This window comes from Hetaerina americana, unplaced genomic scaffold, assembly GCF_022747635.1.
Source record: "Hetaerina americana unplaced genomic scaffold, ioHetAmer1.1.p SCAF_3, whole genome shotgun sequence".
NCBI lineage: Eukaryota > Metazoa > Arthropoda > Insecta > Odonata > Calopterygidae > Hetaerina > Hetaerina americana.
The window spans coordinates 31791903-31818682 of record NW_027286874.1 but is presented as its reverse complement, the minus strand read 5'-3'; the positions used below and the strand labels follow the sequence as shown (position 1 = coordinate 31818682).

Below are 26780 nucleotides of genomic sequence, written 5' to 3'. Positions count from 1 at the left end.
CATTGTCGAATTAAATGATTCAGATGAATTTTTTATTAATCGCTAGAATGTTGGCATGATTACCAACAACAAACAGCTACAAATATGAGTGCCTAATTGAATTTGTATATTTTTTGTTTTCATCTCAGAAGCAGAGAGCTTAAACTGATGCTTTTTATTCAGCACTTTTAATATCTGAGGCATTTAATTTCTCTCTCTTTCCAGACTCAAAACTTTCAAATCCACTTTCCACCCTGCAAAACTCACTTTGCTTTTCATAATCCCCTTTATCCGCACTCCCCATCCCTCCCATAATCCCAGTCCCCACTCACATCTGCGCTTGCATCTTGAAGGGCGGGGTACTCCCCAAAACAGATACAGCAAAACCCGCTACCAACTTCAACCCTCCCTCCCACCATCAACACCACCGTCCTTCGAGCACCACCGCTCCTCATAGCGCTGCGCGAAGCTCGTGGCCCGCACTCACGTCTCACCCACCTTCACGCGCAACTATTCCTCCACTCCTCCCGAAGCGGTCGTCACCCTCTCCATAAGGGTATATACGAGCGTGCCTAGAAAGAATATAATGGACGATTAGAAATCGTCTGGAGGTTCTCCATCTATTACTCTCCACAGCTTCCGCAAAAATTCATCCATCGGCCACTCCACGAGGACCGTCGCTCCCCCAAACCCGCACCCACCGTCCTACCGGGAATGTCACCACACTCTGCGCTGCCCGCTACCTCACCCTTCATATCCTTCACCCGTCAGTGCACACCCACTCCCTCCTCTAACACCCTCCGTGGTGTTCTCTTCCGGGCGGTTCCTCTCCTCCTCCCGTCCTCTCTTCGACCTCTCTCTCGCTCCCCCTCCAGAGCTATTTTATTGGCTGATCGATGTGCAAGAAGACCCATTATGTAAATTATTTCGCAGAGGAGGGGGGTCGGTTTTGGAAGGGCAGAGCCGGTGGAAGGGAGGCAGGATGGCGGATGGGGAGGAGGGGACGGCTCCATCTCCCCCCTTTATATCTCGGGGATATGCGAGCCGAGGAGGTGTGGTGGTTGTGGGATGGGGTTTGGGAGGCGGGTGTGGAGGCGTGGGTGGAAGGGGAGTGGACGTTGGATAGTGTGCGTGCGTGTGTTCGGATAGGGAAGGATGAGGACTCGAGGAGAGAGGGATGTTTGGGATGAAGTGGAAATCTCCCCGTGCGGTTTTTGTGCGGGTTTTACGAGGAGTGCTGGGAGGTGGGGGTAGGAATGGATATTAGATTCTAGATAGGTCGGGGGAGGAAAGCCGGGGTTGTGTCGGGAAGTGTGAGAGGATGATAGAGTGGGTGGGGAGGAGGTTCTTCTCGCCAAGGGATGGATGTGGGGATGAGTATGTGCGGGGGAGAACAGGGAAAGTGAGTGAAGAAGAGCGGGAACGGTAGAGAAGGGTCATAACATTGTGTATTCACGTGTATTTTTTATCTTAGGTTAGTAAGATACAGATAGTTATGTGACACAAAATCTTTACAATCCATGTGTTCCAAAAAGATGGAAGTATATATAATACGAGGTGGAAATTTATATTTTTCTATTGCGGTACATTCCTTTTAGTCCTGTTTTTTCTCTGTGTAATTCCCAATCTTTAATCACAAATCCTTAAATCCTAATTAGTTAATTAGGATTTGAAGCGATTACAGGCAGTAATTTGTATTTGGTGCATTTAATGAATCATGTCTAGTTTTCATGAAAATTGATGAAGGCAATGGGATGTAGAACGTTAGTTTATGCCAAACAAAAAATAGTGGGTCAGTTGTATTTTAATTCCTCCAGATACTTAAATATATTCTCCCAAACTACACGATGCGACTTGAACGGAAACCAATTTTAGTTATACAAGCTTTTAAACCCAGCAATATAAGTATTTTAATCGGCACATTTTTTGTCAACTGATGAGAAATTTTGTACCAACAGAATATAAACTGGTATCAGTCTTATTTTCTTAGAAATTAACCTTAACAGGATGAATTTTAGATCATCAAAATATAATTTAATTCGTACCTTAAATTGTGTTCAGTGTTGCAGACCTAGCCGAAGTACATCTCACCCTAAGAGGTCGTTTCATGTAGAAAACCTACACATGGAATGAAGAGTTTCGAAATAATTACCTCTATATAGGGGTCGCGGTAGTCTAGGGGTAGAGTATTGGACTACTGGCCTGAGGGCCCGGGTTCGATTCCCGGGCAAGCCTCTCTGGGCACCCTCAGCTCCACCCAAGCTTTGTTATTTTTCGGGTACCAGGTCTTCCCCTTCCCTGATGTGTGAATTTCACACGCCGTAGGGCAGTACTGGGTGAACTCTACCATCACCTACCAAACTTTAGGGCTGGTTGCTGTGTTTATGGTTTATACATATATATTTATGTATATAGGTTTGTTAATGTCTTCTTTACAGTTTCGTGTTGAAATATGTGGTAACTCTTGACAATATTTTAAATGAAAGTATTCTTAAGTAAGTCTAAAATAAAAGTATTCACCATAGACCTTAAATCTGGTCTTTTACGGGGTATTTTACAGATGTTAGTAGTTGTCCTTATGAAAAAAAGTTATTCATGGAATTGATTCGGCACTCCCTCTAAGAACCTGAATGAATCAGAAAAATTAATTTTTGGAAATTTGTGTTGAATTTAGAAAATATGCAGAATGCGAACTAGACTTTGAAAAGGTTATGATGCATACTTAGCTCCGGTAACAAAAAACGAAGGTTGTACACGTTGGATGCATCGCAAAGCTGAAAAATTCATCTAAGCAACCAGATCGGACCATTGAATAATTAATTTGAATGATTGAAGTTATATGATGATACTATTAGAAAAAACATAGGGTATTTTGATCACTCTCTCAATTCTAACGTCAGTTGGATGTTTTCATTTTTTGTATAACAATTAATTTTATGATAAGGATTCATAGCTAAAATTATAGGATCCATAACTATTACTTCACAACCTTAAAATGCTATTTTTATTGAGTGTAATGTATATTTTCCGTGCCCGTCATGACTTCTGTAATAGTCCATAACTTTAAGGATGATATCATCACCATTACCACTATTCTTGCGATCCAGCTGAACGGCTGACCATAACTATTGTAGTTCTTTTACTCTCCCTTTACGTCACTTAAATATTCCTGTAATTGGATTTTCGCGATCACGCTAATCTTTGTTCTAAGCGTTTACTTACACACCCCATTTTTCTCTCTTTCCACCTAAGCACTTCCCTTTCCGCTTCCTTCTTGACTCTTCATAAATAATCCAAAGAAGATTTATCCCAATGAATAAAATAAACTTTTTAAAATCCAAAACAAAAATGGTTGACACATTACTATCGGTTTCATCACATAGGTGGCATACGAGGGTGGTCGGAAAAGTTTCCGGCCTCATAAAATTTCAGAAAATATCAGAAAATTGCAGAAAAAATGTCTTGCATCTTTGTTTGGTCGGAAACTTTTCAGACCACCCTCGTATTGATGCATTTTCCACCTGAAGATGTCATCTATGTAATGGAACCAATTTGTTAATAATTTTGAGTGAATTTTAATAAGTTTATTTTATTCCACAAGGTGAATGTTTGCAGGAGTGAGCCCGATACCGTTGAAAAGAATCATCACAATTAACTATTAATTTTTCTTAAATAACTCAATGCCTGAACTCATGCAACAATGTAGTACACGTCCAAACGACTTCAATTTCTTTCATTAGACTAAAGACACACTGAGAAATATTTTTGGGATTAAATACTTCTTATAATTTTCAGATTAAAATTACTTTATGTTCTTGCATTTTTTTGCGTCCATACCTTAGTATATTCTGTCATCTTATTTTGTATACTTAATAGGGGTCAGAATTTTCATAGCGTTTAATCAAGTTCATGGCATCGAACTACGCTGCATACTGTTCACGCCTCATGTAATTTAATAGGTCAAAACGTCCGTGCACTAGTAGGACGCGATTTTTATGATGCCTGGTAGATAAACTATGTTGTCATCGTGGTGTGCTTCAATCACCCAATATACGAGTATTTAAAGTAAAACATATTTAAGCCATACTATTGCATTTTATTACCCTCATATCATACCTCTATCAATTAAGGTGGTAATGCGGGATCATTTCTTATATATGTTGCATTCAAAATTCTGGCGTAGTTAATGATTTATTAAGCTCTCGTAGTGGGAATTATCAATCAATCGTCACAGATTAACATATGTACCATAACGCACGATTAAACAACCTTTGTGGTTTTCATTTCTTCCCTTGACCAACATTTCACGATTGCGGTACACACAAATGAGATGCTTGTACGTTCAAGCGCTGAAATCGTAACGCTCTAAAATGGTGATCTTTAACATTAAAGAAAATAGGCATTCGATAGAATACATTACATTCAGCCAGTAACAGTCAAAAAGTTATGAAATAATAGAGGTGATTGTAAGATTCGGTTAATTAAATCCTTGGAAAGATTCTAATGCGATTGAAAGGGGGATAAGAATCACCATGAATCTGGAGCGACTGATTTCATGTGGCCTCCTCATTGCTAATAGCAAGAGACCAGTTTCAAAATGATAATTATCAGCATTTGAAGTATAGGATTTACAGCCACCGTACAAGCATGAGAATAAATGCTTTTGTGTGTATAGCCACAGGGATTTCAGCGACTATCACGACTCCTCGCGGTGTGTGAAGTTCGGCGCTGGAAGTTTGAGTCTATGATAATATTCAGATACGCATCACATTCTTGTTCTAAGGTGTTTTCTGTCATAGTATTAGCTTACCCATATAGTTCCTTTCGCCTTTAGTCGCATAGAGCTAGGTCGAAGCTAGACGGCGACATTAATCAAGAATCCCTATAAATTATTAGGGTGCCTCTTGTGCGTGCATAATACCTTTCACTTTTCGTTCATTTCGAAGTTTAGATATGCTATAAAATGATTGATGGTCAAAAGCACTGCCTGGCTATTGAAACTTTGTTCGGAGGTTAACTGGATTCAATGGAATAAGAAATTGAACGTCTGGACAATCTGAGTTTCGTAAGAGATTGACAGTTAAGGAGAATATAATTCAAGCTTTCAGTGCCGAACTGTGCAAATTACTGTTTCGTTTTACTCGTTGGCTAATAAAATATCTGTACAACTTATGGACAACTGAAATGCCTAGTCAACGGGAAACGCATTGCACTTCATTGGCTCCTCCGTAGAGGTGCGAAGGCATGCCTGCATGAAATAGCATCTTACTCAAATGTTCACCTATTTATGATTCGAATCAGATGATTCATAGAAGGCCTTTAAGGACTGTCATTTTACACTACTATATTTTTCAAAAATTAGGCGAGCAATGAATATAATAGTCCAAAATTAAACGAAGAGTTTCATATGCAATCGGCTATTTTAAAAATCTCGCGATTTATATACGAGTAAGTCTTCCAGACAAGGAATTCTTCCAAATATCTAGAAACTTTGGTTGGATCCAATATTTGTGAGGACACGCCAATCAATCATTGCGCGGTCTTCCACTCGAAATTACCGCTTTTAGCCGCGCCATCTGACACCAATTGCTTTTTCAAAAAATCCTTCCACGTCTCAACGTAGAAAGGTCCAAAGAGAATGAAAAACACTCAATTGGCCAGAATAGCTTGTCGGGCCCATACTCGGTACGGGCTCTCTGGCTTTACCTCTCTTTCGCGTTCTCCTAATGATCAGCACGTGACTCTCGATGGAGGCGAATAAAAAATAATGGCAGCGAAGAAAGCCCATGCAAATGAAGGCATTTCCATTGCGACCCGCGGTGTCATGTCACCCCTTTAACTACTGAGACGTGTGTTCCTTTGACTATCACCCTCCCCCTTTGCTTTCTCGTTCTCTCTCTCTACATTCATACCTTTCTCTTCCCCAAATTTCTCCTTCGCTCTGCTATTACTTTAAACCTCAAATTCTCTTTTTTAATTCTTGCCCGAAAAATAATAGTTTTGCATAAATCAAATGATATAATAAAGAGCGCATATGGATTTTAGTTCAAATTCAAAATTCGTATTTAAACTTTTACAAATTAAAACAATATCCGTTTCGCCGCTTGTTTTCCTGCGAACTCTTCATAATCTGTTTAGGTGAACGTATATAATATTATTGATTTTATTCAGGGTCCGGCAACAAATTTTCCTTTTTTGAAGGCGTTGTGCGTTGGAAAAAAGGAAGTTATGTTGTCGCACTCTGTATATACATATATGTATGTATATGTGTGTGTGTATATATATATATATATATATATATATATATATATATTATAATGTAGTCTACCGGTTAATGAAGGCTTTTGGATGCACACAACTGCCAAATAAATATTTTGTAACTCCTAATAAAACACAATATCCAGCAACCTACTTTACATCAGGTCCCTCTTCATCTCTGAGTACTTCCTTCCTCTCTTCATCCCGTTCAACATCCCTATCCTGTTCCTGCCCTTTCCTCGTTTGCCTAGCATTCTCCCCTCTATCACAGTCTTCAGCATCCCACTGCCGGTCAATGCCCCCTTTATCCACTTTCCCTGCCTCCATAGGATTTCTCCCAACAAACCCCTCTCTTCGCCCACCATACCAAGTATTTCCCATTTGTTTTCCTTTTGGTCCATTTCACCTCCTCCATTCTTCTCCACATTCACATTTTAAAAGCCTTCAATCTACATCAATCCTCCTGCTTCAATGACCATATTTCCGCGCCGTACAAAGCTACTCTCCATATCAAAGTTATTACGAGTCTTTCCTTGATATCCTTACTCAAAGTCCCTGTCATCAACTCCCTCCTCCTTGTAAGAGCCTCTTTCCCTAGTGCATGTCTTCTCCTTACGTCCCTACTACTTTGACCGTGTTGGTCCAAAACACTACCGAGATACGTAAACTGCTCTACCTGCTCTAGTTTTTGCCCTCCTATTTTAATGTTAAGCTTGGCCTTTTTCTTTCTAGAAAATCGCATAACCTTTGTTTTATTAATATTGATTCTCATCCCATACCTGTCGCACTGAATTTCCAATTCACTCAGCAATGCTTGCAGCCCCTTGGCTGACTGACAAACTAAAGCTTGGTCATCAGCAAACCTAACTGATTTTACGAATTCCCCGCCCACTTTCATTCCTACCTCCAATTCTGCCAATGCCTCTTTAATCATTGCCTCCACATATAGGTTGAACAGCAACGGTGATAATGCCTGCCTTACACCTCTTCCTAACACTGCCCATCCGGACTCCCCATTACCCACTCGCACCTGAGCCGTCTGAGACATGTACAGGTTACGGATTAGCCTCCTATCCCTGCAATCTATTCCTATTTCCTTCAATATACTCATTATTTTTTCCTAATTCTTTCTATAAAACGCTTTTTCGAAATCTACGAAACAGGCGAATTCGTCCTGATTATATCCTATATTCCTCTCGATTAGTGATCTCATTACTGCAATGGCAGCACGCGTTCCTCTCCCCTTCCGAAACCCAAACTGATCATCCCCTAAGTAATCATTTGCCCTACTCTCTATCCTTTTGTTGATGATTATTAGAACACCTTTAGCTGCGTGGGATATCAAACTTATTGTCCTGTAGTCTCCACATGATGTAGCCTTTACCTTTTTCGGAATAGGAACTAAAACTGATCCCACAAAGCCTTCCGGGGCCAGATTTCTTCCTGTTACTATGAATCAGCCCATATATCCTCTTCCTACCACATTTTCCTAAACCCTTTAGTAGTTCCGCAGGAATATTATCCACCACAGGGATATTATCCACGGCCTTATTTAGTTTCATCTCCCTTAATGCCCTTTCTATCTTATCGCCTGGACCTAAGCTATCTTTCTCCAGGTCATGTTCCTTTTCTATGTCTAACTTTGTTGGTCTAAATTCTTTATTATGCAGTTCTTCTATATATTCCTTCCATCTCTCTTGGATATTTCCTGTGTCAATTATTATCTTACCCAACTTATCTGTAACGTTTAGCATAGATATTCCCTTCTTACTTCCCGAGAAAGATTTAACCTTGCTGTATAGCGCACCAATTTCACCCTTCCTCTGAAAACCATCCATATCCTCGCACTGCGTCTTCCACCATGCTTCTTTTGCTTTATTTGTTGTCCGCCTCAATTTATTGTTTAATTATTTGTACTTAATTTTGCCTAACTCTGTATTTACATTCTTCCATTTTCTCCGCTCATCCATCTTTGTGATCATCTCATCCGTGATCCATGGTTTCCAAGTCCTTTTCGGGTTAACGGTTCCAATAGTGTCTTTTGTGGCTTTCGATGTCCCTTCCTTGATACATTCCCATTTTTGCTCGACAGTACTCAGCTCTTTTCCATCCTCCATGATTTTCTCTACAGCCTACTGGTACCCCTTCCTTGTCAATCCATTTAATGCTTCTACATTCAATTTTCTAACTCCCCGCCCCTGCCTTATCTTTTTGAAACGGACGGAACATTTCATAGCAACTAAATTGTGGCCAGAGCCCTCATCCGCTCCCAGGAAGCTGGGTGAATTTATCATTGTTCCTAAACTCGTGTCAAACCAGAATATAATCTCACTGATACCCTTCTGAATCATCTGCCATTTACCAAGTGTACCTGCGCCTTTTTTGGTGAATAAGACGGCCAAGGAAATGAAGGTTTTATTTAATTATCTGCAGGAAAAATGCAAGACGTACTGAATGAGAATCAACCATTATAAAACAATATTAATGCAATTCTTGAGAAGTAGGAGAGCTAAGTTAAATATTAAAGTAGGAGGAAATAAACTAGAGTAGATGTAGAATTTAAATAATTTGGGTACTTTTTAGAGGATCGCATTGGGCATAGCAATAGAGCCATTAGGAGAAGTATTGCAATAGCGCCATTGGCGAGTAAAAGAGCATTGATGATGGGTATATTGAGTAAAGGTTTGAAGAAAAGATTAGTGAAGGTAACAATATGGAGCGTAGTGCATTAAGTTTGTGAGATCTGATCTATGACGCAAGAGGACGTGCGTAGACTGAGGTGTATGTGTGGCGGAGAAGGCAGAAAAAACATTGGATAATAAGGGCGACAAAGGCCGAAGTTTACATAGGGTGGGCGAAGAAAGGAGTGGTACGAGTATTTTGAAGGCAGCAATAAAAAGGAAAACCTTGGGAAACCGGGGTATAGGAAGAATGAGAGTGATCTTTTTAAATCGCACAAATTGGATGTTCCCACACTACTTAGAAATAAATAGTGGCTAGGTACCGCCAAAAAACTACTTTAAAATAAATAGAAACCACTGATTAAATGTTTAAGTTTTTGTTCATTCAAGTTTTGTGATGGCCAAATTTTAAGCTGTAATGTTTATGCCGAAATTTCTGTTCAACGGCATCAGAGGAAAATATCTATTAATTAATTAATCCTTTCGGTCGAAAGTTATCTTTGCCATTTTGAATGTGCCTGGAACTTCAATGGCGACCATCTGAAAGAGGAAAAGGGAATTCAAAATCTGTTTTGAATGATTTGAATTTGCAAAATATAAATCGATGGGTTAGAAATTATTGAAAGAATACGAATGTTTTCACTTTTATTCAATATTTTAGTTCGACATTTCCAATCGGAAAATCATTGATTTTGTACTTAACTGAATTCAGAAAGATTAGCCTGCAAATATTGGTATGCATGATAATCAGATGGAATATATAATCGAAAGTTCTTGCTTCGTAGTCCGCGATGACGTCAACTGCCTTTATTTGAAAGACAGAAAACGTTCCCGTGAGCAGTCCGTGAAAATTTCAGCACTGCATTATTGAACAACTGTTCCAATGATTTTTTCAATTGTCTCCAATAGTAATAATAGGCTAATAAAGGAGCAATATGAATTTTAACATCGAACCCAGGATACCTAGAAGTATAGTGGAATTTATTTTGCTAATTTCTTATTTATTTCCCGATAGAGACCTTTCACGCGTAGCTCTGTGGAAATTTCGCATTTATGGGCACATTAGCTGGTAACTCAACCAAAGTTAATTTTGCGACATTGTCCACTGTTTCTTTGAATTTATCATATTATAAAATTTTAAAATATTTGAAGAATCTTTATGCAGAGAAAATGTTCCTCTGTCTTATGATGGATTATGAATACATTAAATTTTAAAGATTTATCGTGAAAATGGTTGTGAAAGTGGTCTTTGAGAGGGGGCGGTTGTCCAGTGGATGGAACGCTGGACAGCTGATCCGAGGGCTCGGGCAAATTCCCAGTGACGCCAACACAAAAATAGCAGTTTTTATTGGGCCTTGGTAACCCAGGAAAGAAAAACCATTAATATGTTTCCATAAATTACTGGTACATTTTATTCCTTAATTTGCTGTTTTTTAGGCCAGAAATTTTCATCTCGTGCAAAGGTGTTTGGATATTTACATTAATGTAAAGTAAAATACGATTCATTCCATTTACCTAAGGATGTACCTCATGAAATTGTTTTTCGTAAGAAAACATCTGTAATTTCAGCAAATATTTTTACTTCCCATGATTTTGGTAAGAATATATCTCCTGGGAACTTGCTTCTTTTTCGTAGGTAAAGAACTATAAAGGCAAGGATTTAAGTGTCAGACAGGTATTCATCTAATAAGTGATTACGATGGGTTAACAATGCATGTGAACGAAGAAGAAAAAAATGGGAAAAATGTCCAAAATTTTCAGTTAACTATTATTTTCGTCGTTTTCTCGCAATTTTCATCAATTCTTTTCCTGCATGTGTTAACGTAATATCTCATGCAAATTATACATGTACATGTATGTTTCACCGTGCTCATGCAACCTTTGTTTCATATTGTATTTTAGAATGTTCATTTATGCATTTATTTGGTTCCTATCTTACATTTGCAATGATTTTTACACATTAAGAGCTCTTTTTTCAAAGCTCACAGCGAAATAGAATAATGAAAAGTAGTAAATTCTTCTTTATGTGAAATATATTTCTTTAGACACTGCTATGTACATATTTTTACACACTGCGCTGGTATAAAATTGCTTAATGGAACAAATCATCAAAGACTAGCAGTCTTTATGAACTTCTACTTACAATTAATTTTGTAATTTACAAAGTGTAAACGTTGCTTCTAATAATACCTTTGGCAGAGGCAAATAGGCAATAATAACGTCATTTTTCATAGTGGTCAAAATTTGCAATTACAATAAAGTGCTCTTTAAAAGCGTTACCTTTATTTTTGCATTTATGAAGCAATTATTTTAATTCAGTTTATGCTGAAAACATCTTTATTAATTGTTTCCACATTATCAGCAACAAAACCAGAACAAAATTATGGTTTTACTATAAGGTTATTGAGTAACCTTGCAATTGATCCAAGGTAGGAGTAATGCACAAATATGCTGTCAGCGGTCTTTCCAACTCGAATAAAATATCAGTTCCTTTTTGCCAGTTCATATGAAAACTGCACAATCTCGAAGAGAAAAATGCTTTCGTTGCAGATCACTTCTAGAATTAATCAAGATAAAATGTTTTCATTTAAATGACTTACCCATGCTCTACAAGTACCATGGTCCATTAAGTTATTTTCTATGACACTACTCAATGTGCGAGCTATTATTTACAACAAACAATGGAGAAAGGAACAACAACAACACTTTTAAACATGATAGAGTCTTCGAATAGATTTTTTACTCAATAAAAAATGTGTTACGACAGAATATTTACGTCCCGAAATATCTTTTTGTTATGTGATTATGTCACAGTAGTTCTTCTTAAAGGCAGAGGCACGACATCGTGTCCCTCAAACTTAAGTACACATCACCTCACCATGAAACGCGTACGAGGTCAGCTAAAACTGTTCACTTTATATAACTTAATTGTAGAGTTTATTCACTTTATCTGGCAAACAGCCAAACCGCGTTCACAAAAAATTCTTTCAGCTGAGCTGATAATACTCAGGAGCAAAGTCATTCGCGAGATTAGTTAAGAAGTTAAAATCCGAGGAACTATTAGAGTTCTCGGAAGGATTATTTTGCTCATAAAAGTTAAAACCAAAGTTCATGTCATTTTCTTGAGGAATTGCCACAACTTCGTGCTGACCTCCTGCCTCCTGCTGCTGTTGTGCCGCTTCCGTAGTTGGAACTGTTCCAGCATTTGACGACGGGAATGTTCCTCCCGGTGATGTAGGTGTGCCGAAGTTCCCCTGAATGTTGGTCTCGCCGTAGTAAACCGTTGGTCCTCCGTTCACAACAACGGGTCCAGGAGGCCCCATTGCACCTGGAAGGTGCTTTGCGTTACCTCCAGTTGTCGGGGGAGGCTGCGGCGGCGCCTGAGGTGGGTGATGGTTTGTGGGTGATGGATGGTGAGCGGGAGTCGAAGACTGTCCGGTAGTGGTCGAGTTGGGGTGTTGCGTGCTTGGTGTTCCTTGTGGGGTAGTTCCGTGAGGATGAACTCCCGGGGGCTGTGAACCCCCTGAAGGATGTGCTCCTCTGTACTCCTCTTGCATGTGTCCTCCGTAAGGATGGTGATGGACGCCTTCGTAGTATGCAGGGTCATGCATATGTGTTCCCGGCATGCTCTGTTGTGTTCCTTCTCCTCCTCCATTCGGGTATATTGCGCCTATATATTCACCTCCCATTCCCTGGTGTCCATAGCCTGCGCTGCCGTAATTACTGGCACCAGAATTTTGATAGTGATCAACCTGAGAACCACCGCTAGCACCCGAGTTTCCGTAAGCGTGATGGTATGAGTGAGTTCCCTCAGGACCTCTAAACGAATGATGCGTTGATGCAACATTTTGATGCTGCGTTGTGTTACTCTGCTGGTGCGTTTGCATGCCAGGGGGAATACCTCCATTGTACCCTGCGTACTGCTGAATATCCTGCTGGTTTGGATGATGATATCCAGTATTCGTTGAATTGTATCCTCCGGATCCAAAATACTGATGAGGTGGCTGCTGCTGTGCTTGGTGGTGATGATGCTGCGGGTGCAGCTGGTGTTGATTTCCTGGGTGAACGGATTGGTTTCCATGCACGGACGATTGATATTGGAAAGCGTGCCTCGGCGAAGATGCATGCGTTTGCTGCGAGTGTGGATGATGCTGTTGTGGAACAGTAGTCCGAGATTCAGCTGCCATTCCGACACCCATTCTTCCCTGTTGAACTCCACCAGTCGATGCAATGTGTTGAGTATTTGCTGGAATTCCGTGTCTACCAGAGGTCTGCATTGCGTATGGCTCCGCCGCTACTGTGCCGGGTCCACCAACTGTACAGTGACTGTGAGGTTGTATTTGTGTTGGGTGTTGCTGAGGGGAATAGTTGTCTTGCTGTGATTGAGCCACAGGGATTCCGGGTGAGGATGTGGATATCATTCGAGGAGAATTGCAATGACCTTGAGATATTTGTCCAGCATGCATGGTCATTTGGGAGTGTTGATGAGTGGCGCTTTGGTGCTGCTGATGGTGAGTGTAATCCCTGGCACCGTAATACATTACTGGGGGTTGACACGCCCCTCCCATCCGTTGCTGCTGAAGTCCTATCATGTGGCCAGATCTGTTGTACTCGGCCCTTGCGTGATGGGGTCCTCTAAACTCGGCCGCGCAGTGACCGTAGGATGTTGGCTGCTGCGCGTGGTGTTGCTGCCTCTGCTGTACTGCCGATAAGTTTACGTTGTGAGTTGTCTGAGCCATTGAAGGAGACTGTCTCTTCATTGGAGCCGAGTGGTATCTTGGAGGAGTCTGACTTCTGCTGCTAGAAGAGCTGCTGCAGCTGCTAACGCTGCTGCTGCTGCCAACGCTGCTAACGCCGTTATTGTGATGCAAGGAGGAAGCCATTGAACCCATTGGGCCAGCTGCTACCGAAGCCGGATTAGGACTGACGTGGATTCCTCCACCTCCACCGGCCACGTTGGACGCTGTGGCAGAGGTTGCCGTTGTAGCCGCTGTCGGGGAACTGTGCCTAAAGAGGCCGTTTGCTGCTGCGGGACCTTGAGGACTGGGTTGCGGCGGTGTCCCTGGCGTGGACGGCGTCAGACTGCCACCAGCTGAAGTTAATTGCGATGGAAGGCTCTGAGGTGGTGTGGGTTGAGGGGAAGGACCGACGCAAATCTGTCCTTCGTGTAGACCCACGATGGCGGGGCCGATGCTTCCAGGTTCCTTCTTACACTTGGGAGCTATGCCAATTGGTGACATTCTTGGCGTTCCTTTCATTGCCGTCGCTGGCATGTCCGTTCCACTCATGACACCGAGGGTGGTGATGGTAGTCGGGGGACTTGATGCACGTTCAACCTTAACGTCTCTATTAGGTGTCGCTGGCATTTTTCTGGTCATTGGAGTACCAACGCCACTCCTGTCGGACCTAGAATCATCATCGTCTTCGTCTTCGTCATCCCTTTCGTCTTCCTCATCGTCGTCATCTCCGTCCTCGGTATTCCTAGAAGCCCCAATCATTCTTCCTCGTCTTCCGCTACTTGGCCTCGTCGCGTTGACTACCTCGTCTTCTTCGTCAATCATCATACCCATCTTGTCATAGGGCGTGCTGCCGCCGCTACTTGCGCTGCTTGCGTTGCTGTTGGTGTTGAAACCACCTGTCGAATTTTGATTTTTCTGTGAAGAGCTATTGTTGTTCTTGGCCATTTTTCCTCTTTCCCCTAAGCCTCCCGGAGCCAGGTCACAGTTTTGACAACTTTTTTTATCGTCTAATAAACTGCCCTTTCCTTCTCCCATCTTGCCCTTTCCTCCTCCTCCACCCTCCCCCTTCTCTGAGCCGTCTTCTCCTTGTTTACTCATAGTTTGTCTCTTATGCTTCATTCTTCTGTTCTGAAACCACACCTTGACCTGCCTCTCCGTTAAGTCTAGGGATGCTGCAATCTCTATCCTTCTCGGCCGGCAAAGGTATTTATTGAAGTGGAATTCCTTCTCGAGCTCAAGAAGCTGAGTGTTTGTGTAAGCTGTCCTCAAACGCCTCGGGAGACCATTTTCTGAAATAGAAGAAAAAATTCCATGAATAATAAATGTTTACTATGGAGATTTGAAAATGAGCACAATTTATCATTAATCAAATTGAAAAGCTATATCGAAATATTATGCAAAAAATAATTAGGTTCGAATTGAAGTTAGTTTGCGATGTAGCTTTAGTTTTATTCGTTCGCAAATTGAAGGTTTAATAATTATAGAACTACTATTGCAGAAAATATCGGACAAGCATATTTTCTATAATTTTTTAATTGAAAAATAGTTCATAATAATACTCATTTAATTTATATCCTCATTAAAATAGATAATTTTGTATATCACCAAGTATTTTAGGAACAAGTCAAAATATTATATTACAATTATTTTATTAATTCCGGGCCTTTAATTTTTCTCATTATTCCTTTCAATGAGTGCAAAATAGAAAAAATAGAGGTAAAGTTTTAATATCTTCAATTTAAAAAGTATTTTAAATTATGTGTTAGAGAGATATATTATGAATAAAAAACAAATATACGAAATGATTCTTATGTTTTGAAAAGACATTATTTCACTGTAGTACATGCACATATTCAGGTACACAAAAGTTATCAATAGAACGAACAGGAATTTAATGATTATTAAAGAAGATATCTGCCTAAATAGAAAGAAGTTGAACTATACCGGTCTCTTTTTGATCACGGAACAAGTAATACGCAATATTGTAAGTTGAATTATGTTTACGTAATTCGATTTCTCAAGTGAGACCCTAGACCCTATGTATCATGGGAGAAAAAAGCCAACCGCACGCTCCTCTCACATAGTACTCTGACCTTCCAACATATCCTCCAATGGTTATTCCTGAATACCACCTACCCGGGACGCAACTATAACACTCCGGTCGGGATTAAGCATTAGTAAAGGAGTCGTCGCTGCCTGCATTCTTTTCACCATTCCACCTGTGCACTTTTCTGACTCGCCTTCCCTTCTTTCCATTCACAAAAAACGGTCCTAACCCTCCCACCTCCATCCCACTCCCTTGCCTTTGCCATTTTCCTCGAAATACACATACGCATAGGAGAATAGATGGTGGGGAAGTATGAGAACCAAATGAGGTTTTGGGTGGGTGTTGGAACGGGATGGAGGGATGCTCCATTTGTCAAAAGTCAAATGCGAGTCTAAACGGGACGCGACGCGAAATGAATAGAATCTGTCCTGCCGACACTTGTGCCGCGGAGACAGTGAAAGGTGGGGGGAGGAGATTCGGGAAATACGTACTAGGCAGTCGCAGGATTCAGGAGGGATTGGGGGTGGGGTGGTTAGAGAAGGAGGCCCCCTTTTCCTCAATCTCCCTCTCTTTCGCCAGAAGATGATGACTTGGGGCATCCGCGCGTTCGAAGGGAAGAAGGGTGCTTGATGGCGAAGTAAAGTGAGGGCGGAAGGGGGAACATCTGCAGAGAAGGGGTGTGAGGGACTGCTGGATGAGAGATTGGTTGCAAGGAGGCAGAGGGACGACTTCTGTAACATGTATTCAACCAAATAACAGAATTCATTCGTTTGAGGGATGAACTTAGAGACGGTGGGTGAATTTACGAACTTTTGGCATAGTATTTAACTAATAGACTGGTTTAGTTCTACAAAATAACTTCAAGGGTATTCTCAATTCCAAAAACATAATGGTTTGCGACTTCATTAAATGACAATACGTATATATCTAATGTCTAGCCTTCCAGGCAGCAACTTGTTTAACCATGTTACAATTTGGGGAAATAAAAGGTTATTTTCCTGGAGCTGAAGATATACCAGGAAGCGGGCGTTAAATCGTAAATGTGAAAGATTCAAAGAGTTATTCAGCCTAAGTTTGTTGCTGAAGTTTCAAAGGGCGAATTAAAGTGCTTCCTATGACAAATGGTTTCATTCCCCCGTAAAAGCTCTTAACTCTTCATTTTGGAGATCTGGCCATATTGGAAAATTAATTTTCTCTTGTTAATCCTAGTCTTCTTGAATTCCAACTTTGCCGAATACGGGGAATGAATAGGAGGAAGAAGAACAAATTGAAGGAAGAAAAATGGCGAAGGCACGATTTTAGATATCGAACTGCTTGGGGCGGGGAAAGGGTTTTTGCAGTTGAGACTAAAAAAAGAGGAATAAAAAATGCGGGGCTCGAGATGACACGCAACGGGCGAAGGCTGTGCGTGGAATGAGAGCAGAATGGTGAGGATGATGGGATGGGGAATGGTTAGTAGTTAAAGGGGGGTGGAGAGGGCGAAGGAAGCAGAGAGAGGGGTGCCGGGGATGGCGACCGTGGATCCACGCCGCTGTCCCTAAGTGGGTGCTGCATCGGGAGAGGAGAGGGTGTAGGGAGGAGACGATCGGGGAGCACAGGGTAAAATGGGGAGGGTGAGCCTTTATATTAAATTCTACCTGGCATCACGTGGCATCAGTCTTTTGTCGCCGCTTCGTAAGACTGTAGAAGGGAAGGGAGAAAGGGTCCGAAGGGAGACAGCGAGGGAGGTGAGGGACCATCACCGCCTGGAACAGAAGGCGTTTTGGGAGCGGGGTATGGACGAATTTGCAGGGAGAAGCTGGGATGAAGGATAGGGGACGTACGTGTATATGGTGAAGGAATGGAAAGGCGAGCGATGGAGGGGGTACCTGCGTCTGATTCCAAGTGCTAGAAAAGTTCTTTCTCGCCATCTCCAATCCGAATCCGCTCCAAATTGGCTCTCTCACCCCTTAACTTCCGGTAGGTGCGTTTCATCTTCCCCAACTCTGTGTGAGTTGCACACGCTCGAGGTCCCTTCGGAATGGGGAAGTCTTGCGAAATGTCGTCAGTATGTTGCCTGTACCCACGAGTCTCAAAAAATACCAATTTGGATCCGATAGAAATATTTTATCCTACCTTCGGAAATATGAAACTGACGTAAGTTCTGAGGAAACTTTTGAGAGACGACCTGCAATAGGAATAATCTTCGATTTACATTCCAAAGCGTCGAAAATATGATGTATTAATAAAATAGGTATTTCTGTTCCGAGGGAAGTAATCAAAAATTTTTTACCATTAGAAAGGAATTGCATATTCAGGTATTTGTTTTAGAAAAATGTTTCCTTCATTAGCAATGACCTAATATTTCATGTTAGAAACGGATGGCAAGCTATTCGATTCATAAATTGGCTGCCTACCATATTTCTAATATATTCCATCATGCATGGCGACATTCTAATCGTACACTTTTCGCAGTATGTTTGTCTGTGCTGAAATCTAGCGTCTTCATTTATGCCTGAAACCTATTATTCCGGCAACCTCAACCATAAAATTAATCATTATTTCATGTCGTGCTTTTATTTTACTTGTCTTTCCTGGAAGAAACTTTAGATGCCCTAACTTCTCTATTTTTTTAATTTGAAACTTATATTTATTATTAATATCCTGAATCAGTATTTACTTTTATATTTCTAATTTTATTGCCCATGATATAGCCTACTAGGACCCGTTCTCACCTTTGTATTATTCAGATATATTTTAGAGTTCAAATATTTCAGTTTATTTGAAATATAAGATTAATATTAAGTTAAAAATCGTTTTTTAAATGCTTTTTGTAGACGTCAAATGGCGTACTACGTTCACGTGAAATGTTATGTTACCAGTAAATCGTTACCGCAAAGAGGTAATTGGTTGCTGAAAATTCTAGAATCATTAGTGAATCTTCCTCATCATGCAACATTTCCATTGAATATCTGTCAATGGAATTTATTCAAATGTTTATTTGTATTTGCTTTATTTTCGGTCATTTTACGTCGATATAAATTTAAATAATGTATACTCTATAGGTTCTTTATGTTTGCACCATAACAGAGCCCAATAGTTATAATTAAGATTAATTTAATAAAGTTATACAATTTCAAGTTTAGTCTCCTTAGATATCATTTATTGATACAGAACCATTAATTTATTAATATTTATCATACAATATAAAAAAGCAAGTCGTTAGACTTATTATTTTAATTTCCTCTTAAAGAGTCATATTGCTGTAAAAGGTGATGGACAGGATATATTACAAGTTTCCACTATTTGTGTGTGCACCATACGTGCGAAGTAGGGTTTTCTTCGTCATACTAAAGTGTCTCTACATTTTAAATGATTTTTATTTTTATTTATAGAAATTATTTTTACCTCCATTAAAATTCCTACTCTGGGCGAATCATATAGGTTTATTAATAAAGAAGGAAACTCAATATTGGTTATTTATTAAATCAGATATTTCTTGAAATTAATATTTTTTAATAATTACTTTTATATTGAGTCATCATCAGAACTATATGATGCGAGCCTTCATTTAGTTTGACGTATTTTTATCATATTCCTGATGTACATGAAAATTCCAATTTTTCGTCAAAGGGGTACTACAAGGCATTAACTTCTTGTTCTGAAATTGGACGGCATGGTGACGGCCGCGTCTCTTTTGTCTCATGAACTGAAACCTGGCTGACCTCACTAGGCGAGATATTTCGGAACGATTTATTTTCCGGACTCGTGGGGACAAAGACGAGAGGTAGAGCGGAAGGAGGATTGATATGAGACGTCAACGGGAGTGCCCAAGAGGGTGGGGAGGAGAGATTGCTAACTATCACCCATTCCAAAGGGACTTTTCATTGTGTCATTTGGTCAACCTCATTCGGGAACGCTCCTTTGTATAGTCCGTACCCCTTCTGTCCCTATATGTATATATGTGAGGGTGTGGGTGTGTATAAGTGTGTGTTGCATAGCAGCAACCCCAAAGTCCTTCTGTCTCCCTTTACCTACGTACCTCATGCTATTCATCTCCCTCGACTACTCCACGCGAAACGGGCCACTCCACACTATTTACGTCACCATACAGAGAGTCTGGGATTTCGAGTGGGTCTTTAGAATATAGACGGCGTACCGTGTCGTGGTCCCGTGCCCCGGCCGACCCTTTTCTGACCTCTCGGTTGGTTCCTTTCTAACCCCTCATCCGCTTCCCTTGCATCCACCGACGGTTTCGCCGCTCCTTCATCCCTCCCTCTCCAACATTCTCACTCCAGCCGTTCCTTTAAACTTTATATCCAAATCTCCCAGCCTTTCTCCCTCTATCCCGGTATACGAGGCGACTAGCGGGAGAACTTTTGGTTCAAGCATCGGCCGTCCGTTACCGCCGCTGCCACCGTGGCCGATTGTTGACTCTCCCATTGTTTTTGACTCTTGCCGTTGCCGCAACGAAGCGTGTCAGTGTCGCAGTCGCTTCACTTTTGTCCAATTGTTTTCCACGTTCTTTTTTTCGCATTCATTCCTTTTTTTAAAATTAATCCGCAGAGTAACCGCTCGAGGGATTGCAGTGAAAAAAAGGAGGCGCGACGGGTGGAAGGCAGGCAAGGAGGGGGTAGTGTCGCGGCGGATGCGGTGAATGGGAAAAATGTCGCCGCTTTGGATTGCTATTTGCATTTTTTTTCTTTCGCTGGTTTTTATTCAACGCAAAACTCGCTAAGTGGAACACGTTTTACGCTCGTGACCTTGTTGCAATATTTCGTTCTTTCATTTCACAATCCGTGACATGGAAGGTCATTTCTAAATACACTTTTTGTATCCTCAATGGCATCAATTTAATCCTACAGCTTTACCCGGGCAGCAGAAATGATGTTTCATACTCACTAAAACAACACCAACATTTTTGTAAAATACTTTTCATTTACGTAAAATATTTTCGTAGACGACCAGTGATATCATATATTTAACAATCTAAATAGTCTAATAAATGATGTAATTTGATATTCTCCTGAATCTTCCTTCCTCAGAGCAGTTTCATTGACGAGGATTAATGAAAAACTGCACTCAGTGTATCCGGTTCTAACCACTGGGAGAAGGCAACATCTTTTTTACGAAAAATCTATGGGAGATACGAAATGATAATACCCTTGCACTAATATATATATATATATATATATATATATATATATATATATATATATATTTATTGTCGTTTATTGTCAATAATCTGAACTAGCTCGGTTCCACTGTTATCTTAGCCTTATGTGCGTTCTGAACTAAGACAAAAGGGGCAATCTATTTCTAACGGACCTGCAGCACAATGATATGTATAAATTATTATTGAGGGTATTATTACACAGCACAGAAAACTATGACATGTAGGCAATTTAAATAATAAGTAATTAACTTATTTTACTTGACAATTTCTTATGTTTCTATACTTAGATCCTGATATAATTATTGAAGACCGTTGTAATTAAGACTACTTGACTTGGTAATTGCTTATAGCCTAAGTAGATGCAATTTATTGCATAAGAAGATTCCAAAGAAGGGAGATCCTACTAAAATTTAATATTTCCGATAAATGATTTTTAAAATAAGCGACAGTATTTATTTCAGACTTACTTTGACATTAAAAAATCATTGAAAAAATATTACCGATACTCACTTCCTGAGCAAAGTATTTAATGTGATATTATAGTCCCATTTTGAATTATATAATGCAACTAATATAAAATTTTTCTCAGAAAAGTGGATACTAGACGCCTCGTATTAGAGTGAAATTTGATAAAAATATTTATTATTATATGATGAAGCAGATAAAGCTTGCCGGTTTGCCGTCTTAAGAACATGAATAAGCAGTATACTGCCTATACGGGTAACAAAGGGTTGTGTTTGCATCATGATTATATCACCTTTGGTATTATTTACAACCAAAGATGGAAACAGAGGGGAGAGGTATTTTCGAACTTTCAAAAGCGGTATTTTTTCGTCGTTGAATGGTATCTCCATCTCATCTCTGCGAAAGGATTTCTGAGGGAAGGAGGACAGGCGACCGTCTGTGCTCCACCTTCTACATCCAGGTCCCCCCTCCCCCCCAAATATTCATCCTCCCCAAACCCCACCGAAATCACCCCCAGAATAAACTTTCAACCCACTCACCCCATTCTTCTACACCACTTCTCTCATCCTTCCTATCCATTCTTGGCCTTCCCCATCCACGTGCCCGTTACCGACCCACCATCACTCCCTTCCCCCATGACCACCCTTTCCCCCGCTAAACATTCTCCACTTCCCCTGAAGACCTCTCCCCCTACCACTCTCGACTTGGGAGGAGATTCTAGCTTACTTCGCCTCATTCCCCCAAACCACATCTCCCTCATTCATTCTTCCACCCCCCTCTCACTCACTCTCCCTCAGGCATCCTTCTGTCTTCTATCTGTATCCCTGACACGGACATTAACATACTTTAATAGGCGGAAGGAGGTTTTCTGAGCCATGAGGGGGCGCTGCCGAGTGGGATTGGCGAGGAGAAGCAGAAGGAGAGGGAATGAAAAAGGGAGCGAAGCAAGGGAGAGAAGGGAGGAGAGGAAGTGGCCCCGTACTGTTCCAACCGTGGCTTTGCTAATTTTTGGTTAATGCTCTATTGATACCTTTCGTTGCGGAAGTGATTGATTCTTATGGCATCGGGGGAGATGACTGGTTGAATTGAGCTCGACTTGTGACTGTTTCAACAAATAAAACGAAAGAAAAATGAATTTTATTTATCAGTTAACCACTCGATATGTAAAAATATGTTAACCGGTAGCCATATTTAGAATAATTGCTTTATGATCCAATGCAAATATTTGATTGTCAGATAAACAAATTTGCTCTAACTTGAGATTTATTGGTAACGTACAACGCGTTTCGGTTCAAAGGACCATCCTCAGGTACAAGACTCAGGTCTTTTACCTGAAAATGGATCTGTGAACCGAAACGCGTTGTCCGTTACTAATAAACCTGTGAACAAGTGCAAATTTGTTTATTTCATATTAACTAACTTCCACTACATATCGCCGGAATATGTCAAATATTTGATCTTGTTGTTCGTTTATCTGTCAGTTTATAATATTTTATCAATATGGATAACCACATGAAAGTCAATACTTTCATGAAATTTTAAGAGTGAAAAAATCGATCTAGAAATAAACACAAAATATTTCAGAAATGAAGTTGTAAATTGAAATCTGCAATGCCTACTGTTGACAAATTATCTTAATCTTTCTATTTTCTGTCTAATGCCTCTGATTTTTTGTCATCTGGTAAAACTTCGACATGAAAGAGTAGTCATTTCGACTCTTAAACTTCATTAACTGTACATTTTCAATCCCCAATGCTTTGTTAAATATGTTTAATTCGTGATCTAGCGTTGGGTGAAACCAGATTTCATCCTGAAAAAGCAGCTGCGTAGTATTCTTATCATGATGCGGTGGCGTAATCAGTGAAAACTACCAAAGAATGAATGTAAACATAAAGGAAATCTGTTGAAGCTGTAAACAGACATGAAAGATCGCATTGTTTCCAATAAGCCTATCTGATAGTCGGAACCTATAGGAGGCAGATGGAAAGCATTCATTCTCTGAAGCATTTTTTATGAATTAAATGCATTTGATTCCGGTAAAGTGGAAAAGAAAATTTCAAATGCAAAATCCTTTGAGCCGTCCAATTCTTGCCATGAGTTGTTTATTTTATTTATCTAAACATCCTCTGAAATTCTTTCTTTCTTTGAAATTATTTAATCCTTTCCCTAGGTCGTGTGTCTGTAAAGAAAAATGATATAATTATGATAAATTCAGTTTCATCAAGTTAATGCTTTCATTTTAAAAATACACATACCCATTGTTTTTTATTTAAAACGGAAAACTTTCTATTCCCACAAATATCGTCTATTTCCAAATTTTGCAGATTGTTTACTGAAGTGTATTTAATAATCACATGGAAAAGCATTCTGTGCGAGCCTATTTCTTAAAGTATATCTTCGTATGTCTTCTACCGAACCTGCAGTAATTAGACAGTAAAATAAACCGACAGGTTTGAGATGAGAGGCATTATCCAAGCGTAGACAGTATGACCCTGAATATAGCTGGCCCAGCCTATGCGAAATGACAAAAGGCAGCGTGACTGTACGCCAGTAAGCATCAAGTTCAGCATGGATTTATCACTGCATGGAAATAAAAGGGGAGGAAAAATGCAGAGGGCGGGACGAAATTGAGTCAGACTAAGAGAAGCGAAGAGAGTAGAAAAGAGTCCTGGAACAGGGATAGAGATAGGGAGATAAAAATGAAGTGGAGGGGAAGATGGACATTAAGAGACGGGGTGGCAGGAAGCAGAGGTGGGAAGGAAGAGGACGGATGAGAATTTCAGAGATAGTCAAGGGAAGCTAGGAGATGGATGAAGGGGGTTACGAATGAAACGGGGCGATAGAATAAGCAGAGATGGGCAAGGGTAAGGGCGGGGAGGGCAGAATTCAAGATTGGGGGCGGCGAGAGGAGGAGGAGGCGGTGGTTTGGTCGGCTGGAGAATGAGAGAAAAGAGGGAAGCGGGAGCCCCGTGGCGGTTAAGGGGGAGAATGGGAGAGTGCGGGGGCCGAGAGGGCGGCTGCGGGAGAAGGGAGGAGCAGCTTTCTCAGGGGAGAGAGCAACGAGCGAGGGACTCTCTCTCTCTCTCTCTCAGCCCTCACCCGCTTGATTGACGTGTTCCTCATCAGCATTCCGGCCTCGTGATTGGGCAGACGGAGCTGTCAATCAAAAGTCCACGCCCCTAACCTTCCCCACTCCACCCCTTAAGCCCACCCCTGCCTTAGCCGCCCCCTCTTCCTGCCGCCCCTTCACCATCCCCCCCTCCATTCCCCACACCTCTCTCCGTCCCCAATGTTCCAAACACCCTTCCCCCGTCCTTCCGAAGGGGTTTTCAACCTCCTCGTCCCCTCGCCTCCCCCTCGCCAGACCCCTTCCTCCCTACATTCCCTCCACCTACCAGCCTCTCGCCAACTTCCCCCGCGGCTCTTTTCATGTCATATTCTATGAAGGGCAGGAGAGCGCAGTGGCAGAAAGGGGTGGATTTGGGACTTTGAATGCTTCTCTCTTGAAGGACGGAGGATGGCGGCGGTGATGGTGGAAAGGGGGTTGGACGAGGCAAGCGGGAAGAGAGCCGGGATTTCTTGAAGGCGAGTCGCCGCGCGGGGATGTTGGAACGGAGCCGGAGGACGTCGCGCAGAGGAAAATGTTGGAAGGATGGTTGGTAATGAAAACGAATGGAAGGAGAATGGGAGTGGAGGATAAAAAAAGATAAGAAGGGTGCTTGAAAGAATGATTTCGAAGGGATACAGGCATTGTTAGACCCAAAAGTTTCTCTCTCAATGCGGTATGCACCCTCCGCTTTCTGAGTGACTAACTTAGCTAGACTTGACGTGGGTCAATAGATTGATACTGAAGGTTACTCTAACGAGAGTATTGGGTATGAGTGATCCCTTAGGGTAGTCCTTCGATGGCATAGATTATAGGCAATGAGGGTACTCGCCGAGGTTGTTTATTATGAATGATCTTTAATGAACGATTATCCATAATGCTCTAAAATGGGAACGTATTAAATCGTATTATAATATTTTCCAAGTTGGGAAACAAATATTATTTTAAGTGTTCAATATGTTAGCAGATAAGTTTCAAATTTCATGATACATACATTCCTGAATTATAATTGTAATTATAAGGTTGTCTTTTACTGAATTGAAATATTGATAGAAAGATATTTCTCGTTACAAACTATTTAATATTTTCCTGAAAACGTTACTATTATCTCAATTCACCCGTTAAATGCGATAGAAGAAAATATTGGAATAGAATGTTAAATGAGAGGTCTACAATGAATTAAAATTTTGTCTACAATTGAAAACTTTTTAACTCTTTTGAGAAACGTAGACTGGACTCTTTTCTTTGAATGGAGACAGTAAAACATCTCCAACCTATTACGGTATGACCTACATCGTGGCCTATCTCTTTGAATTGACACCTTCAACTAATGGTCTTCAGCTGATAAACTGTCAGATTTAATTAATAAACAAATCATGAACAGCGGTTGGGGATTGAGGTCACTTCATTCCTTCCGCTTTCTCACCAGAAGCTGACGAATCAAAACACCTCAAATTACTTTGAATGGTTCACGTGATGATACCCCTCCGACTGTCTCCTCTGTCAAGAGAATATATAAACGCACCAATCTACGCAATCCTACACATGCCATCACCGACATAACAATCACTCATACGCAATGGCACGTCAGGGTTCTTCTTGAACACACACACACTAAAGCTAACCCACCCACACGGGCATTGCGGTAAACAATAACTCACACGCGTACACACAATCACACGCCCAATCTATTTTTTCCTCTCAAATCTCCTTCCTTCTTTCTTTTGATTACCCTTGCCCTTCTTTCTGTCCTCTCTCTCCCCCATCTACTCCCCACTATCCTTGGCCCTCAGCCCCTTCCAAACACCCCTCTCCGCCCACCCGACCTCAACAAATCTCCCAATATTTCGGCCTCTCAGCCTCCGTTTCACCTCCCATTCTTCTCTCCCACTCGTCTCTCAACGCTAATCCCGATCGCTCACTTCAATCTATCCCTCAACCATCCGCTTCCTCCACCCATCCACACACACACATACAAACACACACCCTATGCCCCCGCTCCTCCCCCACGCTCACTCTTAGTCCGCGTATCCCTCCTTGGCCCCCTCCCGCTCCCCGTCCCTTTGAAATCCCGCACCATCGACGCCGCTCCATCCATCACTGTCCCTCCTCCAGCTCAGCCGCTCGTCACCGCCCCGAAGAAAAGGAAATAAATGAACAATGAGATCCGTGTGCGAAATAGCGGTGCATGCGATGCGCTCAAGCGATTTGCTCCTCGCGCACTTCTTTCTTCGACAAACTGAGACCTCCCACCCATCCCTTTTCTCAGAGTCCCCGCCTCGCACGCCCTCTCCTTTATTTCCCTTTCCTTTTATTCTCATCGGCCGAACCCTATGGTGCTCACCGCACG

The 26780-nt window shown here is 41.2% G+C and overlaps 1 protein-coding gene across 1 annotated transcript; it reads right to left on the bottom strand.

Moving 5' to 3' along the window:
• Positions 1–11905: 11905 nt before the first annotated feature.
• Positions 11906–13459, bottom strand: LOC139689982 (homeotic protein proboscipedia-like). The gene has a single exon (XM_071587142.1). The coding sequence runs from the start codon at positions 13457–13459 to the stop codon at positions 11906–11908; it is 1554 nt and encodes a 517-aa protein (XP_071443243.1).
• Positions 13460–26780: the final 13321 nt, after the last annotated feature.